The 19,129-nt window shown below is 42.4% G+C and overlaps 1 protein-coding gene across 1 annotated transcript in view; it reads right to left on the bottom strand.

Annotated features, from left to right (window-relative positions):
• MED24 (mediator complex subunit 24) overlaps positions 1-19,129 on the bottom strand; it is an 86,433-nt gene that overhangs the window by 26,973 nt on the left and 40,331 nt on the right. Inside the window, exons 10-22 of the mRNA XM_040435932.1 lie at positions 18,478-18,525; positions 18,268-18,350; positions 17,661-17,747; positions 17,464-17,569; positions 16,805-16,947; positions 16,680-16,717; positions 16,489-16,571; positions 11,451-11,632; positions 10,973-11,072; positions 9,512-9,687; positions 9,121-9,385; positions 5,746-5,927; positions 5,562-5,655 (exon numbers count right to left, since the gene is read on the bottom strand). Of these exons, the coding sequence (XP_040291866.1) occupies positions 5,562-5,655; positions 5,746-5,927; positions 9,121-9,385; positions 9,512-9,687; positions 10,973-11,072; positions 11,451-11,632; positions 16,489-16,571; positions 16,680-16,717; positions 16,805-16,947; positions 17,464-17,569; positions 17,661-17,747; positions 18,268-18,350; positions 18,478-18,525 (1,587 nt within the window). The remainder of the gene's footprint in view (positions 1-5,561; positions 5,656-5,745; positions 5,928-9,120; positions 9,386-9,511; positions 9,688-10,972; positions 11,073-11,450; positions 11,633-16,488; positions 16,572-16,679; positions 16,718-16,804; positions 16,948-17,463; positions 17,570-17,660; positions 17,748-18,267; positions 18,351-18,477; positions 18,526-19,129) is intronic.

Raw genomic sequence — 19,129 nt, 5'->3', positions numbered from 1 at the left:
GGTCAACAGCAGAATGCACAGATTGGTCCGAGATGGGAGAAATACTTCTACAGGAGAGAATGTGATGACTATGTCCGACGTCACAAAAACACAAGAGAAAATCTGGACATAAGAAAAAATAGTGCAAGCGTTCCAGAACAGTAAGAATCCAACCTCATGAGTAGCATCTCAAATACCTCCCACACCTGACAGAAAATCACGTGGTCCGGGTATTCAAGCTGCAATTAAAAACACACTTGTAGTGTCTTTCAAGCATACATATTAATTAATAAAATAAAAATAAAAAAAATTATATATATATATATATATATATATATATATATATATATATATATATATATATATATATATATATATATATAACAATGCTCCATATTATTCATAAGTTCACACATCGCAGAAAAAGACAAATAACTATATAGTATTCCTATTCCCAACATATAGCGTAAACATGAAATTAGGCTGGCAGGTTAATGGTTCACATCATTAGGAGGACACCCTACACCTTAATATTGTAGTATAAGGTCATGCCTTTTATGAAAATCCAGTACGCCTCACGATTTAACAATTTCCTCCTATTATCTCCTCCTCTTTTTGGGATCATTATTCTCTCAATGCCCTGTACTCTCAAACCCGACGTATCCCCACCATGATGAACCGCAAAGTGTAAGCTGACCGCAGACACATTGCGGTTTTCATGGTGGGGCACATCCGAGATATGTTTGCGGACTCTAGTTTTTATTTGGTTGGATGTACATCCCACATATTGAATACGGCAATCCATACATGTAATCAGGTACACAGCATTTTTGGTGTTACAGTTGAGATAGGTTTTAATCTCAAATGCTTTTTCATTAACCGTAGATTTAAACGACTTAGTCACTAACATGTGACCGCAGCAGATACAACTGCCGTGGTCACACCTATAATTGCCCTTGCAACTAATCCAAGTAGGTTTACAAGTGATGGTATCACTGTACAGACTAAAACTAAGAATTTGTCCGAGGGTCGGGGCTTTGCGTGCTGCACATTTAATACCCCCCTTGACAATCCCTGACCATTGGTCAAACTATGCTCACTATATTGGTAACAAAAGTACCGTAATAGCAGTCATGGTGAATTCAAGGAAACAGAATTACCGGTAAGTCTAATTATGGTTTATCTTTATTTTTATTCAGATGTTGACGGTATTTACCACCACCTCTGCATCTCTCAGGGAAAATTAATCATTTTCTCTCCAACTTGGAAACCACTCCAAATTGGTCTGACATATTTTTCTTAGAGTATTTCCTACACTCGAGTCTTCTGATAACATTTTTAGCTTCCCGCTCAAAGGATTCCTCATCAGTACAATTGCGCTTAGCCCTGATGAGTTCCCCCTTAGGAATGTTTTTTGATAACATGTGAAGGATGACATGAGGATGCATGGAGAATGGTATTCCCTGCTGTGTCTTTTCTATAAGTAACAGTACAGACTGTAGCTGCAATTCTGTCCCCCCCTCAGGCACAAATCAAAAAAAAAAAAAAAAAAAAAAAAAATCTATAGAGTTCAAATCATAACGGACTTTAAAAGAAATAGAGTCCACACAGGAATTCAAGTAACTAGTGAACCGCAGTATGGCCGCCACATCACCAGACCATACCAAAAGCAGGTCATCGATATAGCAGCCATACCACTGCACACAGTCACAAAAAGAGAAAGTGTCCATGAGGAGGAAGTTCATCTCCCACCATGCCATAAAAATATTGGCTATGGAGGGAGAGAACTTGGCCCCCATCGACACTCCCGAAATCTGTAAATAATATACATCATTAAACATAAAAAAGTTGTGCCAAAGGAGGAAACCAATCACAGTGACCATATAATCCTGCAGTTGTTTAGGGGCGGCACACACACGCGCCCCAACCGCCGTTTTCAAGCGCCGCCCAGCTCATCAATATACACTTCCCTGGGCGGCTTCTGCTGTCCCCGACGTTCCGAGATCTTTCTATTGGGCATGCGCGGGATCTCGGAACGTCGAGGAAAGCAGAAGCCGCCCAGCGAAGTGAATATTGATGAGCTGGGCGGCGCTTGAAAACGGCGGTTGGGGCAGGTGTGTGCGCCCATGTGGAGCTGAAACACCGCCCCTTGGGCAGAAAGAAGAGCGATTACATCAGGTTATCAAACATGATTTTGCTGTATTTATAAAGGTGGACAGGGCTTTTAATACACATTAGAAGACCTATGCATGCATATATATAGCTAAATATGCTTATTATATATTAAATATAGCTTAGAGACCCGGGTTTTGATGCAAGATTGGACCATGTGAGAATATTCTTCTGGAAAGGAATCAGTCATGGATCTTCCAAGGATAAATTTTTCAGGATGGGAAACCAGATTCTCTTGGGTTAATTAGAATCACTGTAACTGGGTCTGTGAGGATTTGCTGAAGAACCTTGGGTATTAATGCCCATGGGGGGGGGGAAACGCGTATGCTAGGTTCCAGTTCCATTTTACTGAAAAAGCGTCCACCGCCCATGGATTTTCCCTGGGATTCAGGGAGCAAAATCGGTTTACCTTTGCATTTCTTTTTGATGCAAATAAGTCTATTTGAGGTTGGCCTCACCTGTTTATAAGTTTTTGAAATAGGTCTGGATTTAAAGGACCATTCCCCTGAGTTTGTCTGCTTAGAAAATCTGCCTCTGTATTTTCCGATCCTTTCAAGTGAATGGCTGTGATAGAGAAGACATTTCTTTCCGTCCAATAATTTTTTTTTCTTGTTAAGGATCTTAATTTTTGTGACCTTGTGCCTCCTCGATGCTTCAGGTAAGCAACTGCCGTTGTATTGTCAGAGAATATTTTTAGGTGTTTTTCGCTTAATAGATTCAGATTTAATTTTAGGGCCTCCCAGGCGGCTCTTAACTCCCTGTAGTTTGATGCCTCGTTTTTTATTCGTTCCGGCCACTTCCCTTGCCAGCTTGAGGAGGCCACCATTGCACCCCATCCTGTTGCGTTTGCGTCTGTTACCACTTGTACTCCTGGCTCTTTTTGCCAGATAACCCCCCTGGTTAGATTGGTTTCCATTTTCCACCAATTTAAATACATTTTTACCTGCAAGGGGATTTTTATTATTTTATCCAAGGATGACTGATGTTTGTCCCAATTGCTCCCAAGATATTTTTGCGAGTTTTGATGTATAGGGACGTGATAGTATGCGTCCTTTAGATCTATGGACGTCATACATGCCCCCTTTTTATTGAAAGGACGATGGAGGAGATGGATTCCATTTAGATTTTTTTGTACACTATAGACTTGTTTAGATCTTTTAGGTTTATGATTTTTCTGGAGGATCCATCCGTTTTTTTTTAACTAAAAAGAGTCTTGAGTAAAAACCTTGTTTTTCCTCTGGTATCGGGACCTGTTTTATTACTCCTGATGCTTTTAATTCTAGTATACCCTGCTAGATTTTTTAAAAGGTATTTGGATCATGGGACGTCACTTGGAATCTTTTTGGTGGGGTAGAGGTAAATTCTATTTTGTATCCCTTTTTTATAATGTCTAGCGCACAAGGGTTTGATGTTGTGTCTTCCCACTGGGTTAAGAAATTTTTTAACCTCCCCCTACTGTGGCGTCATTGCTTTTCGCTTGGTTTGTTTTGGGGGTTGAGGAGAAAGCCCCTGCCCTTGCCCCCCTTCTGGTAACTCCAGCGACCAGACTTTCCTTTACCTCTATAAAGGTCTGGATTGCTGACTGAAGGGGCGGAAAAAAAAAAATCTCTTTTTTGTTCTTCAGGAAAGCGTTTTTTTTTTGTCTGCGGCTTTTTCTAGTATTTTATCGAGTACCGGTCCAAAAACCTATTCCCCTGAAAATGCTATGGAGTAAAGTTTAGATTTGGAAATTTTATCACCTCCCCCCTAGGATTTCATCCAAAGTGCACGCCTGGCAGAGTTTGAGAAGGCGGCGTCTTTGGCAGCAAATCTAACCGATTCAGCAGAGGCATCCGCTAGAAATGCCGTGGCAGATTTTAAGAGGTGAATAGACTGAAGGATTTCTTCTCTGGGGTTTTTATATGACATTCCAGTTCATTAAGCCAGAAATACATGGCTCTACGATATTTGTTTTCACCCCAAACATCAAAGCTTCCCAACATTTTCTTAGAAGGGAATCCGCTTTCCGTTCCATAGGGTCACGCAGCTGGGATGCGTCTTCAAATGGCAGGGAAGTCTTTTTTACTACTTTTGCCACCTGAACATCAATTTTAGGAGTATCATTGAAAATTTTTGATTCAGCAGAGTCAAAGAGTAGCCTCTTTCTGAATTCTCTAGAGGCCCTTAGTCTTTTTTCAGGATCCGACCATTCATCAATGATCATTTCTTTTATTTTATTTTTCTTCCTCATCCTCTATTATCTCCCCATCCGACAACTTGGGTCTGCACATTCCCCATGGGTCCCCTAGAGATTGGGGGAGGTTGTGGATAGAGGGGGTTATACTCACCCTGTGTTCACAATACTCACCCCATCTTCATCCCCTTCTTTTCACTCCCTCTCTCGGGGTACCAGCAGTGTCACCACTTCAGCCACTAGCACCGAGGGGGTAGTGAGGCTGGAGTGGAGGGGGGACTGCAGAAATGCAGGTGATCCCATGGCTGGCGGGATGCAGTGGAGCTGGGCCGCCCTGGTCCATTTTTGCCTTCTTGGGGAGGTCAGGTGGTGAGGGGAACAGACAACACCTTTCCTCCCCAGGTAAATGGAAAAGCCAGGCGTCTCTTTTTCCAGTACCTTAAGAGGAAAAAAAGGTAAAATAACAAAAGAAGAAGTCCTGCAAAGCAGGGAGGTCTGCCTCCTACAGACACTAAGCTAAAACTGATTAGCTCAGTGTATGCAGGAGGGGTATAGCTGAGAGGAGGAGCTAACACTTTTTTCCCCTAGTATCGCCTCCTAGTGGCACCAGCAGCTATACCCATGGTCTCCTGTGTCCCCCAATGATACGAGCGTGAAAAGCCCTTTTCTGCGCATTCAAGTTGTAGAAGTTGAAACATGAACCCTCCACGGCTGGCTGTTGTGCCACTCAATACATTTCTATAGGGTATGGTATTATAAGATGTCCTATGCTGTGCATACTTACCAACATTTTAGTTGGTAAGTCTGGTGTGTATAAGCTCCACGCTAGGAATGCTCAAAGCCACCCAAACCATACAAGAACACCCATTTATGGGCAGAGCTTACATTAGACCAGGCATGGCCAACCTGTGGCTCTCCAGCTGTAAAACTCCAACTCCCACCTTGCCCTGCTGTAGGTTGATAGCTGTAGGCAGTCTGGGCATGCTGGGAGTTGTAGTTTTGCAACAGCTAGAGAGCCTCAGGTTGGCCAGCCCTGCATTAGACCTACTCATTTTGGGCATAGGACAGCCCACATTTGCTAGGACTAGAACGGTCACTGAAAATGTGTGATAGTCCCTGCAAATTCAGGACAGTTGGCAACTATAGGTGCAGTGTTCTTTTTAAATAGCACATGTAGGTGTCTCGCCCCAGCACCACTCATTATTTCTTCCACAGTGATAATACAATTGTCACTCACTTCAATGTCTTCTCTGTGCCTTTTCCTCTGGCGGGGGGATGGCTGTCCTTTATTATGGGTGGAATATGATGTCATTGCACACCAAACAGACAATCTGCAATAAAACAGTGAGGAGCAGGGTAATATCATACAGCTTTTGGGGCACAGATTCACAATTCCGAGCATAAGGGAGAGATACACTCACTTTGCCAGTGCCCGTCCTGGGGGGTCCATCAGCGTGTGCCATTTGGAAGAGTCAGTTAAAAGAGATGGTAATACATGTCCTAAGAGAGTGAGTGTGAGCTGCTGCATGTCCAGACAGAAGATGGCATAAAGAAGTTCTACTGCTCGCAATGCAAATTCCATCCGAGTTTCTTTAAGGAGCTCCTACAAAGAAGAGAGGAATTTATCAAATGTCACCTGCACATACCTAACGAGGGAACAATTCTCTAGGCACATAAGTATCATAACAATTTCTATACACAGTAATCCTTGCCAACCTGTGCACGGATTTGCAGCAGAATTCCCACAAGTATGGAACAGCGGGTACCAATTTATTCATACATTTCCAGGAGGAATAACTGAGGGAAAGGACAATGCAGAATTCTAAGAAGACATACTTCAGTATAGCAATTTTGTGGTGAACGCAATTTAACTTTAAAGAGGACTCCGCTCTCCCGAAATATGTAAAACACTGACATAAAATAATTCTGAAGCCTCTTTCTATAGAACTGTGTGTTGTACCATTCCTCTGGTATTCTTCCTGGAAATATATGAATAAGTTCACAACTTGGTGTCACCATTCTACTTTTCAATAGGTCGTGTCCCTAAACACTCTAACATGATCAGCACTGACTTCTAGTGTCACAGTGTGTAGAGATATGCCCAGTTGACAATTTATTCATACATTCTCAGGAGGAATAACTTGCAGGGATAGAACAATGCAGAATTCTAAGACGACATGATCAGAACAGTAATTACTAAACCAGACTTGTTAAGAGAGCTGATGGGTCTCTTGATCTTTAAATCTGTAAATTTAAGTTTCGGTTTTTGTTCTGATCTTTGCTGGCTTTATTACGATTGTTTGCAACTCTGTGTAAAGACCCCTTTACATGCATCGACACAGCAATTATCAGGAACACACAGTCTGTCCCTGATAACCGCCTGCTCTTCTGAGCAGGTGAGAGCTGCCTTTACATCACCTCCACTGTATGGGGACAAGTGATCGCTACTGTGATCGTTCCTCCTCATACAGATTCATTCTTTCTGGGCAGCAGATCCCTGATTAGGACAATCTGATCCCCAGAAATGATGATTTTGGTCCCCTCATCAACAATGCTTTCACCAGATCACTGGGCTATAGTAATGGGTCGATTACTGTGAACAAACGGTCATATGGATGTTCATTCCTGATAGTCTGTGTAAAGGGGCCTTTACCTATCTTTTATTGAAGTATTTCCTTTGCAGTAAAAAATGAAATTGTGTTAAAAAGGGCCGTATACACTTTAAAGGTATATTCCAGTTTCATGATACTGATGACCTATCGTCAGGATAGAAGTTCAAATAGTAGATGACCGCAGCATATTCTTCCCAAATTTTTTTTATTAGTAGTTAGTCCATGAGAAAATTTTCAAAAAGGCCAATAAAAGCAGCAATATTTCGACTTCACAGTAGTCTTTGTCAAGCAAAACACAACAAGGGTCTAATATTCAACACTCCTCCTGACGAAGCCAAACCGCAAAACGCGCGTTGAGGAAGCTCGCCACATGCACAACAGCACTTTGGTATGTTATTCAGATAATACTTGGTTATTCAGATAATACTATGTTATTCAGATAATACTTGGGAATGTTTAAATTGCTATATAGCAGTGATGGCGAACCTATGGCACGGGTGCCAGAGGCGGCACTCAGAGCACTTTCTGTGGGCACCCACACCCTGGAAATAGTCTATGGTGTACCAATATGCCCTAGACTTTTCCTGCCATTCATCAGCGCCGGGCGCACTATGAACAGCACAGGCAGCACATTGAATGTACGCAGGATATTATAGCTAAATGATAAAGTACATGGAAGATATACTATATTGGTATTCTGGTTAAATTGCCGTGTTGGCACTTTATGATAAATAAGTGGGTTTAGGTTGCAGTTTGGGCACTTGGTCTCTAAAAGGTTCACCATCACTGCTATATAGCGTTGGCTATAGGTGATTATTGCATTCAGCACAACTTAGAGGTAGTTTTCATGTGACCCTATTTTTTATGCTGTCGTACTCATATAGTATGAATTGATCTGGATTCTCACCTTAATGAGAGATAGCAAATGCAGTATTTAATTATAGCATAAACCATGTATTTTGAATTTTGAATCATGACGCATTGATAAGTGGCATATTATTTGATTCCCTACTTTTATTACGTAGTTATTAGTGTATTTTAATTATGTTCAATAAAATTGATTCTTTAAAAGGAACTTAGCTCATTATTCTTGGATGTGTAATTTACATATTGAGCGGTCCAGTGAAGTGTATACATTGAAATTTTGGATCGCTTTTTGTGATAATATTCAACAACACTGCCAATAGAAGGTTCATAGTATTAAGAGGAGTATGAATCAAATATGCCTATTCGCAACAAAGGAAACATGTAAGCATCCTAATTAACAGGAACACGGCCCCAAGCACTACCACCTGGACGCGCGTTTCACCCCAAAGGCTTCGCCCTGACCCATACTGGGGGTAACCCAGTCACCTATATCGATAATTTTCAGATTTTTTAAAAAATTTGATTGACATATTCTACAATACCCGCCGATATTTTAAAAGGACAATGGAAAATATTATTGTTTTACAGAACATTGCCCCTCACTAAGTTCTCTGTATCCTTTCCATCATGCTACTCTCGTTTTTAATTATTTGTGCAAAATTTATATGTATAAATAAAGTCCGCCATTTTTATACATATTGAGTCCCATTGGTTTGTGTAAAATGTGACATATATCGTGTTAATACGGATGTAAGCAATTTACAGCTTAAAAAAGTTTCTAAACTTAAAATATATTCTAAAGAAAACAGACATGCCACATTTCTGCCAGTCCCTAGTTGCTTTAAATGTGTATCAAGAGTTGCTAGCACATTTTTCATATGAAATACTTCAGAAAAAACTAATAGATTGTGTTCAGGCTAATATAGCATCTGAGGGGTGGTGCATGACATATGGATTCAAAGAACACCAAAGAGAATCCCTGCGTCATGCTCCACCCTCTCAACTCCTGCACTAGGCATAACGCAAAGTATCCGTTCTGCTCAGATTGTTCCTTTAGAAATCCAATTCCGGCAATGATGCAATTTTGAATGGCGCTCGCTGGAGATGTATCACAGGGCAGCTTCATGCAGCTAGCTACGTACTATAAAAAACAGAAACTGCAGAAGCAAAAAAAGGCTCTGAAGGTGTCCATAGCCATTAAGTTTTACCAATAAAATTTTAAAGAAACTGAATTGTGATGATGCTAGTCCTATGTACAGAAGCAGTTCCCAGAAATTTCTGCAACCAACATCACATATTACGGTAAGTTTCTATTACCTTTACCAAGTTGTTACAGAACCAGTAGACACCCCCCATGTGCAGTAAGGTGTCAAAGATGTGGAGAGACCTGATGTCCACCCAGCCCTTCTCTAATGTGGAACTGAAGGCTCCATGCAAGACCTCTTTAATTGGCTTCTTGGAGGGCAGGCGGTGAACATAAGGCACAGGCTCACTTCCAGTCACAGCAAATTTGATCTGAGTGGCTGTCTGTTGCAGAACTTCAGAACACATGTTCTCCAGGATGGAGCTCATGATGATCACTCTATGAAATAGAAGCAGTAAGTGGTCAACTTGGATGACAAAAGAGGAACAAAAGAAGTAGTGGAACACCAATATACAATACCAGTTTATTAAGGTGATTTTTTTTATAAAGGATGTAAAAGCTCACCGCTCATTATAAAACTGCAGAATGTTGTCACCATACATAGGTGTCCCCAGCTGCCGGATCATCTGCAGAGATTTATCCCTCTCATCCAGGCCCAACATACGAACATGGGCCACCAACCAGGCAACAGCACACACAGCCAAGCTACAAACCTTTCCTTTAATGTTGTCTGTGATTTTCTGTAATACAAAATATAAAATTAATTTTAAATTGATGGCCTATTCTTTGAATAGGCTATCACTATCTGATATGCTGGGGTTCTGATTCCCAGCACCTTTGTCGATCAGCTGTTCGGGAGTAGCTCCAGTGCAGGAACTACACAGCTCAGTCCATTGTTTAGTGGATGGGGCCGATTACTGCAGCACTGTGCCCGCTGAAATGAATGGGAGCAGTGCTGCAGTTACTAGCTATCCACCACAGAGTGAATGGAGTTGAGTAGTTCAACAGCATATTTCTATTGACGGAGCTAGTCCCAAACAGCTTATCGATGGGGTGCTGGACTCCCCTACTGATCAGATATTGATGGCTTATTTTGCGGATATATCTGGACATCAGAAGGTGGAAGGTAAGGTCTTGAAATCTACAGAATAGATGAAGAGGGTTATAATGTTTATTTTTCTTGGGGTGGTAGAAAAAGGGTCTTGATAAGTTTTCATCTGAAGGTTAAAAGACGAAAGTATTCATTTATGTTGGGTAAGAGATTGAGCCCCTAAAAATGAACCCATATGCTCCCCATTCACTTTTATGGGGAGTTATGAAAATAGCAGCATGAGCGCGCTTATCTATTTTCGTTGGACCCATAGAAGAGAATGGAGAGCACACCGTGCATGCAAGGCCTCCTCTCCATTCACCACTATGGGACTGCCGGCAATAGCTGAGCCGGTGCTCAGCTATTTTTTAAACTCCCACAGATGTGAATGGAGGTTGGCTGCCCTTGTGCAATGCCATCTCCTTCATATTCTGAGGCCCCTTCTGGAAATAGGAGTGGGTCCCAGAGGTGGCATATTCTAGGGATTTTTCCATTTTCAACAATGGCAACATGCACCTGCACCTGAAGATATGCTAACTTTTGTTTTTTGTCTTTGCATATCCTAGTGATATGCCACTAATGTCTATAGGAACACCCCTTTAAGGATTTTGTGAAAGTCACAAGACTTAAAATGTACATTTCTGGCAAAATATATACATTTTGCTATGCCCACTGCCGGGTTCTGTATCACTTTGGTGTTCTTTGAGTCATGCTCCACTCCCTCAGGTCCTGGATTATGTGCAACAAAATGTTAGTTTTGCCAGGGATGTTAGTATTAGAAATCCTGCAAAGGTACAATTAGGGTAGAATGACAATATCCCCAACGTTTAAAAGAAAACAATTTAAATGTCTATGTAGTATAATGAAAACAAAGACAGAGTGAGTAACCTTGATTTCAAAGTAATGGCAAGTAAAACGTAGGGAGCAATTTATACCTGGATGGCTTCAAATGACAGGACTCCGTTCTCCCAGGCATTATGAACCTCAAGAATTGCTGCAGGAATACTAAGACAAACTTCATGCCACTTTGTCTGACTGCAAAAAAAAAAAGTAAATTCCAGGTAGGTCATGTAGGCTCTGTTCTAATTGCCCAGGATTTTAATATTCATGGCTTATTCTCAGGATAGACCTTCAATATCTGAAGATAGGCCCTCAATATAAAAATGCTGGAATGCCCCTTTAAATGAAGGGAAAAAATTAAATAAAAAATCTGATACAGAATTTGCAATGGAAATCCTAATCAGATTCTCAGATTTCTGCCGTGAAATCAATGAAGTTATTCTGTGTGTGGCCTCCCGCTGCAGTTTCGTTTGTTTCCAAAGAAGGAAGGTATATGTTTATGTGTGTCATACTTGACCGGACTAGATCAAATTTTTGCAGATTTTACTGACCACACTTCATAAAAATACCTACACCAATTTCATCTCTGTGGATGTATTGAGCAGAGCTACCAAGGCTTCCACTTTGGGGATATCAGGATGGCGGAAGCAGGGGTGCTCTGGGTTTAGCACTTTGCCCTCTCCTGGCATACAGGTCTGCATCCAGCTTTCAAAGAATGGTGTCTCTCCACCTGCACTCCCGTCTGACAGGATCATCTGTAATGTAATGATTGTACGTAAGGTAAGATAAAAGTCTGCTTTGTCTGTAAATTCAATGATTGGCAGTGGCCGTGTACTGTGGATGTGACATCGGTGCTGCAGCACAGTTAAAAAAAGAGGAGAGGCAGCACTCGAAGGATTCAAACAGTAGGTAATGCTTATTTTATACCACCCTCTGCCTGTATCCACATTTACAAAGACAGAAAACTGAATAAAAGTAAGTGCAACTTTGAAATATTCATAAGGTTATGGCTAGGTTATGAACGTTCATACAGTGAATGAGATGTAGAAAATAGGAAAATCCAGCTCACCCGTTTTAAAATCCAGATAATCCACCCTTGGTGCACGGAGATGTAGCTAAGGCCTCAGTGATTGTAAAATGAAAGAATTCCAGCACCTATAATCTTTGAGTGACGATTTCTTTATTCCAGCAGTGGATAATAAAACATTGATGGCAAAATCTTCACACATCCAATTGTAGTCAGTTACAGTCAACGCGTTTTGAACATATAAATGTTCTTACTCATGACTGGCGTGCTATCTGCAATGCTCCACTTTCTTATGAACTTTGTGATTCACCATCCCCCATTTAGTGGGCGGGTGGTCAAGTTCAGGTGTAGGCAATGGAGTGGGTAATTGAAGATAGATTAGCCGTCTGTTTTTACTTCCAATACAGAAAAAACGTGTAATACATGAAGTGTTAATTTTTTCAGGTCTCCTCCCCTTTGTGGGAGAAAAATGCATTCAATTGCATAGGCAGAAAAGGTATGCAGGCTTCTGTGGTGGGAAGTGATAAAATGTTTTGCAGCATTCGAAATATTCACATATGTTTGTAATATAATTTAATGTTCCAATAATCTCGATTAAAATTTCCGAGTTGTACAACCCACATACAGAAATCTGCATTCCACACACTCGATCACATAGACTACTCCGGTGGAGTTGCAATTAATGTACGATTTGATGGGAAAACTGTTATGGTCCGACAAGTCTCGGAAAGTCTTCCGAGGGAGGACATAAACGCAGGCTCTGCAAGGGTGACTACCGCATTGTGTGAATCCAATGTATTTCAACCAGGTCTGTTTGCGTTTTGATTTAGGTAGCAGTGCTCCAGACAAAAAAAAATGACCAGGAGCCATTGGCTCCTAAACGAAAAAATTTAGGAGCCAAATTAAATTTTTTAGTCACCAAATTTAAAATGCATATCATTTTTAAAAAAAAGGACTTTAAGTAGATGAGACGCAGGTGCACTACATATAGGAGAAAACAGCACCACATATTTCTCACATCCAGGGACATCTTCTGGGGGACAAGGTGACTAAAAATGGCGAATTGCGTGGTTTAGAGTTTTTTTTTCTGTTACGGCCTTTACCGAGCGGAAATATTTTTTAATATTTTAATAGCTTACACTTTTTGGGATGTGGCGATATGTAATATGTTTATTCTTTATTGTTTGTAAATTTTATATGTAAAACTGGGCAGGGGGCCATTTAAACTTTTAGTATATTGGTGTTTTTTTTTACTTTTTATTTAATAACCATTTCTTCCCTTAGGGACTAGAACCTGGATCTTTTCTTCCCTTGTGCTATTTACCCTGATAGAGCTCTATCAGGGTGAATAGGACCTCACTCTCCCTGCTGCCCTGTGCATAGTGCACACAGCAGCAGGGAGCTGAACATGGCAGCCAGGGCTTCAGTAGCGTCCTGGCTGCCATGGTAACGATCTGAGCCCCAGCAGTGTAATCTGCCACTGCCACCAATGAAGGGGATGGGGACACTGTGGCCACCATATAACAATGGGGGGGAGGGGGGGGACGATGACGACTTGTGGCCAGTGATAATGGGGGGGGGGGGAGGCTTTGGGGGGGCGCATTGCACCACCAATGAATGTTTAAAGAGGACCTTTCGTGGGTCCAAAGAATATGAACTTAGTAGCAGGCTACATAGAGCGGCGCCCAGGGATCTAAGTGCACTTACTATTATTCCTGGGCGCCGCTCCGTTCACCCGCTGTGGCCCCCGGTATTTTCAGCATTCAGAGCAAGGAGGAGGAGACGCCAGTGTCTCTCCTTCTCCCTGACAGCAGCGCTGTCCAATCACAGCACGGAGCTCAGAGCCAGGGACACTGGCGTCTCCTCCTCCTTGCTCTGAATGCTGAAAATACCGGGGGCCACAGTGGGTGAACGCAGCGGCGCCCAGGAATAATAGTAAGTGCACTTAGATGCCTGGGCGCCGCTCTATGCAGCCTGCTACTAAGTTCATATTCTTTGGACCCACGAAAGGTCCTACAATTGTCTGCAGCGGTATCACAGACCCAGCACCCGGCCTCAATAACAGGGCATGCGATCTGGGGCACCTGAGGGGTTAATGGCCGCGGATGGCATGCCCTGTTATTGAGGCCGGGTGCCGGGTCTGTGATACCGCTGCAGACACTTATGTTTTACATTTATTGGTGGCGCAGTGGCGACAGCTCCTCCCCTCCTCCTCCCTGCTATCTCCCCATTGGTGGTAGTGGCGGCCGCGTCACAGTGGAGAGGGAGGGACTCCTTCCTTCTCCACTGTGCGGTGTGCTAGTGAAGAGAACTTAGGCTGCGCAGGATCGCGGCAGTACAGTCGCAAATGGCGACAAGACTAAAAAGTCTTGTCGCCATCTGCAAATTTTAAGGCGCATTGGCGACCGTTTTGGTCGCCATCTGGAGCCCTGGGTAGGGAAGTGAAGAGAGAGGGAGACAGTGAGGTCGCAAGAGACAGACACAGGGTGGTCTCAAGACGACCTCCATCTCTCAACAATTGATATAATGCTTGATCTTCAAACAACAAAGAAATGCACTTTGTGATGGATTCTGAGATTTGACGAAACTGGTTACTATATGCGAGTACCAGAGTTGGCAATTGTTTAGTATTTTTGAATCTGTTGTCGGATTTGATGTTTCCAAACAACAAATCCCTATGTTTCTTTCTCTGTGCTATACCCTGTGCCTGTTGTATCATCCACATGGGGTAACCTCTGGATGCAAGGCATGCAGCGATGACTTTACTCTCATGATGAAAGAATATGTCATCACTGCAATTCCGTCTTGTGCGAATAAATTTGCCAATGGGAATGGACTTGATTGTGTGTATAGGGTGGTGGCTGTCCTCCCTGAGAATGGTGTTACCCGTTGTTGGTTTACGGTATGTTTTGGTTTGAACCACCTCCCCTTTAATACCTGTCAAGGTTAGATCTAGAAAATCAATCGAAACCGCATTGTGTGAACACACAAAGCGGAGACCATAGGGATTGTTGTTGAGATAAGCTTCAAATGAGGGTATGGCAGATACATCGCCATCCCAGACCATGAGCAGGTCATCGATGTATCTGCCGTACCACTGGATGTCATCTAGATAAAAGTTATCTGTACTGAATATATAGCGTTCCTCTCAATATGACATTGTGATGTTAGCCAGGGAAGGGGGAAATTTTGCCCCCATAGAAACTCCTCGTATTTGTAGATAATAGGGTTGTTGCGGGTATCGAAATTTCGATACCCAATCGATACTTTTGACCCAGTATTGATACGATACCGGGATTTCCATTTTTCGATACTGGGCTGCGCTGCTGCACAGTCTATTATCACAGAACATGAGCACGCTGCTGTCAGCGCGCTCATGTTCCCTCAGCAGCACAGGGGAGAAGGAAGCAGTGTCTCCTTCCCCCCCTGTGCTGCTGCCACCAATGAACGGAGAGAGGGGCGGGCGCACTGCGCCACCAATAATAGGACTTTTCCTACACAGAGCGGCGCCCAGAGATGTCCCAGCACTTACCATTATTCCTGGGCGCCGCTCGTTCGCCCGCAGTGCCCCCATTACTGTCTCCTCTCCTGCTCCATATGCCAATTACTATCGGAGCAATGGGGAGGAGACATCAGCTTCTCTAGTGGGCGTTCCTTCTCCCTGCGCTGCGATTGGACAGGCGGCTAATCCACCTGCAATTACCCACTCCATTGCCTACACCTGAACTTGACCACCCGCCCACTAAATGGTGGGACGGTGAAACACAAAGTTCATAAAAAAGTGGAGCATTGCAGATAGCATGCCAGTCATGAGTAAGAACATTTATTTGTTAGAAACGTGTTGACTGTAACTGACTACAATTGGATGTGTGAAGATTTTGCCATCGATGTTTTATTATCCACTGCTGGAATAAAGAAATCGGCACTCAAAGATTATAGGTGCTGGAATTCTTTCATTTTTACAGTGAATAAGATGCAACGTATCTGCACATTCACTGTACGCATAGAGAATACAAAATAACTATTGACCAATGATGCCCCCTGGTGGACATCAAATAACATGTCATTTCTATAACATCACATGGCAAATCTATAACAATGAACAGATACAATTCTAACCCTATAAGGGTGGTTTCACAAATTGCATTTTTTTAATTAACGTTTCTGAAGCAGTTTTCTGAGCCAGAACCAGAAGACGATCCAGCAGAAAGGCTAAGTAAGTCTATAGATGGAGTAAACTTAGACAGCATAGACATACCCCAGATTTATCCCAGTGGCTGAGGCTGGATAATACATTTGGTCCATGGATAGACACTTTTGTCTAACTTTATACCAACTATTGGTGGGCTTAGTTTAAAACCTAATTTTAAGCCAGAATTGTGGTGCATATTAGATCACGTGTCTTACCAGCAAAGCCACACACCCTGGTCGGATTAGGCGCCGATAATTTCACTAAACCTAGATGTGCCAACTTGCTTTGCATTTTGGAGCAATTTATTTCCAGAATCTAGGTGCACTGACATGAGTGTGTGAAACCACCCTAGTGACATCATATTGGTAGGAAGTGGATGGTTAATGGAGTACCTCAGAGCCATATGTCTGTGCCACATGACAGAGCATTAGAAAGGAGATATCAAACAGAAGAGCACGGGTAGAGGCGGCTTTTGCTGTAAAAATACACAAAAATATATATATTGGCGTCACCTTTTAATGCAATCTAAGCTAGAAATATTGACTGCATAGAGTGAAATCAATCATTAACCTGGGAGACTTACAGCTTTCAGCACTGATATGCCGGGTAAATTCATTCAGCCTGGAGGAACAGTAAAATGTTAAGTATCGAGAAATGGAGGAAGACATTACAGCTGCCTTGTATCTCCCCCCACATATTATTACTTACTGGATAAATTTCCGAGCAAAAGATTTCAATTTCCCCGTGGCAGCTGCAGCAGCCAGTAGGAGATCCAGACTTTTTCCAGTCAACATATGTCCCAAGACTCCCAGAAGACCTTCTGGAGACTTTGAGTGATCTGCATCCATTGTCTGTAATACAGAAAGCACATCTAGATGAGTGGGTTCTCTGTAAGGAAACACCAGGACACAGATTGTTGCTGGAGAGATGTTTTGATAATCTAGATGAAGAGTTATTACTGCATTATGGTTCTCATTAAGCTGAGAACACTGCCACATCATTACACATGGCTGAGGTGAATGATTGAGACTCATTTAGATAAGTAAATTTGCAGAACCTTCCCCCTGCATCAGATATATCCTAAGAAGGCACAATTTTATACACTTGGGGGGGGGGGGGGGTGTTAACTTAAAAGTGGTTATCTGATATATTTAACCCACTTCCGTTATCTCAGCTTGGCTGTTGCAGCAGTTCTGACCTCCGCATCCAGGCAGGATGGAGGATTTTAGAGATGGGTAGGACCTGCACCTATCAGCCATTTATTTCATATCCTGTGAATATGCCATAAGTGTCTGAGATGTGAGTATTGCTTTATATACTGTCCATGCAGGAAAATGGTTGCATGAATCTAGTCTGGGATATCTTACCTTGAGAATATTGGTCACAGTAGGTTCTGCTCGTAAAATCAGGCCTGGATTGGGCTGAATGGCAGAGCTTTCGGATGATCGGGGAGCCTGTTCTCGATCTGCAGATCTAAGTAGCAACAATAGAGGTGATCGAAATCGTGGTAAAATAGCTGGAAAGTTAGGCAAGTGAAGATGTCTGGTGGGATAGTGGATGTTACCTTTTAGCCACAAGGTGATCCAAGTTATGATCCGAGAGCAGCCCGAGCTTGTTACACTCCTGAAGTAATAGACTGACACAGTCACAGCTGAGGAGACACAGGTACAATATCAGGAAAAACTGGGTACTGATGTGAATAATAACAGTCCTTGTACAGCGCTACAGAAAATGTTGGTACTACATGAGCCTCAGGAAATCAACAGAAAAAGAATTAAAAAAAATATATACATTTTATGGGTTTCAAGAGTCCAATCACTTGCTATAGTGTAAAGAAATCTTACAATGAAAGGTGAAAATAACTTAAAAAAGGGTTATCCCGGCTTCATAATATTGATAACCGATCTTCAGGAAAGGCTATCTCTATCAAACTGGTTTGAAAGGGCTTCGTGGAGCCGATACAGGGTAATTACAGTTTCCTCTCATTCACTTGAATGGGATAAAGCTGTAATTACCAGTGACTGCTGCTAGTATGTAGACTGCGTGCGGGTAAATATGAAGAGGCTGCAGTGCTCACAGTAGCACCACAGCTCTTTCAAACAGCTGATAAGCAGGAGTGGCAGGATAGGTCATCAATATTTTGAAGCCAAAATACCCAACAAATAACTTACTTGCATCTCTGGTCAGCTTTATCCAATAACGGGGTAAGTTTAAGTAGATACTCAAATGCAGTGTTCATGTCCTCATTGAAATCCTACATGAAAAGAGATGATGAGAGTATAGTTAAATCATAGTATATATAATATATATATATATATATATATATATATATATATATATACACACACACACACTATCACCTGCTATGATTTCTTTCTTACCTGATCTGCTTGCCAAAATTTCTTTAATTTTGATAGCACTTGTGGAATCTGAGGAAGAAATAGTTTATATACTTGTGTGTGGTTCATATGAGCGGCTGTTTTATGATCTGCTGTCTTAAATTTTATAGGGGTTGTCTCACTTCAGCACATGGCACATAACGTTAAAGGGATTGGTCCATCTCACACTTTGGTGGCATATTACTAGGATATGCCACCAATGTCCGATAGGTGCGGGTCCCGGCTATGGTGTGGGCTTGGCCGCGTTTGTGCGGTGTGCTCTCCACTCACTTGGCTCTTTTCAGAACTTCCATACAAGTGAACGGAAAACATGCCACACATGTGCGGTACACTCTACTTCACTTTTGGCAACCCTCTCTGGGGATTGATGCGGGTCTCAGAGGTGGGAACCGTAGCCATCTGTCATTGGTGGCATATCTTCGCTATATGTCACCAATGTGTGAGATGGGCCAACCCCTTTAATACAAGGCACTTAACTAATGCATTGCGATTATCCATGTTGCCTCTGTTGCTGGCTTGATTCATTTTCCCATCACACTATACACTGCTCGTGCCCAGGGGATACAGCCACCGCTGCAGTGCAGATAAGATGCTGCCGGGAAGGAAGCTGCTGCGCATGCGTGCCTACATGTGC

Source organism: Bufo bufo, chromosome 6, assembly GCF_905171765.1.
Source record: "Bufo bufo chromosome 6, aBufBuf1.1, whole genome shotgun sequence".
NCBI classification, from domain to species: domain Eukaryota; kingdom Metazoa; phylum Chordata; class Amphibia; order Anura; family Bufonidae; genus Bufo; species Bufo bufo.
The sequence above is the reverse complement of the archived record's forward strand: the minus strand, read 5'-3'. Positions and strand labels throughout refer to the sequence as shown.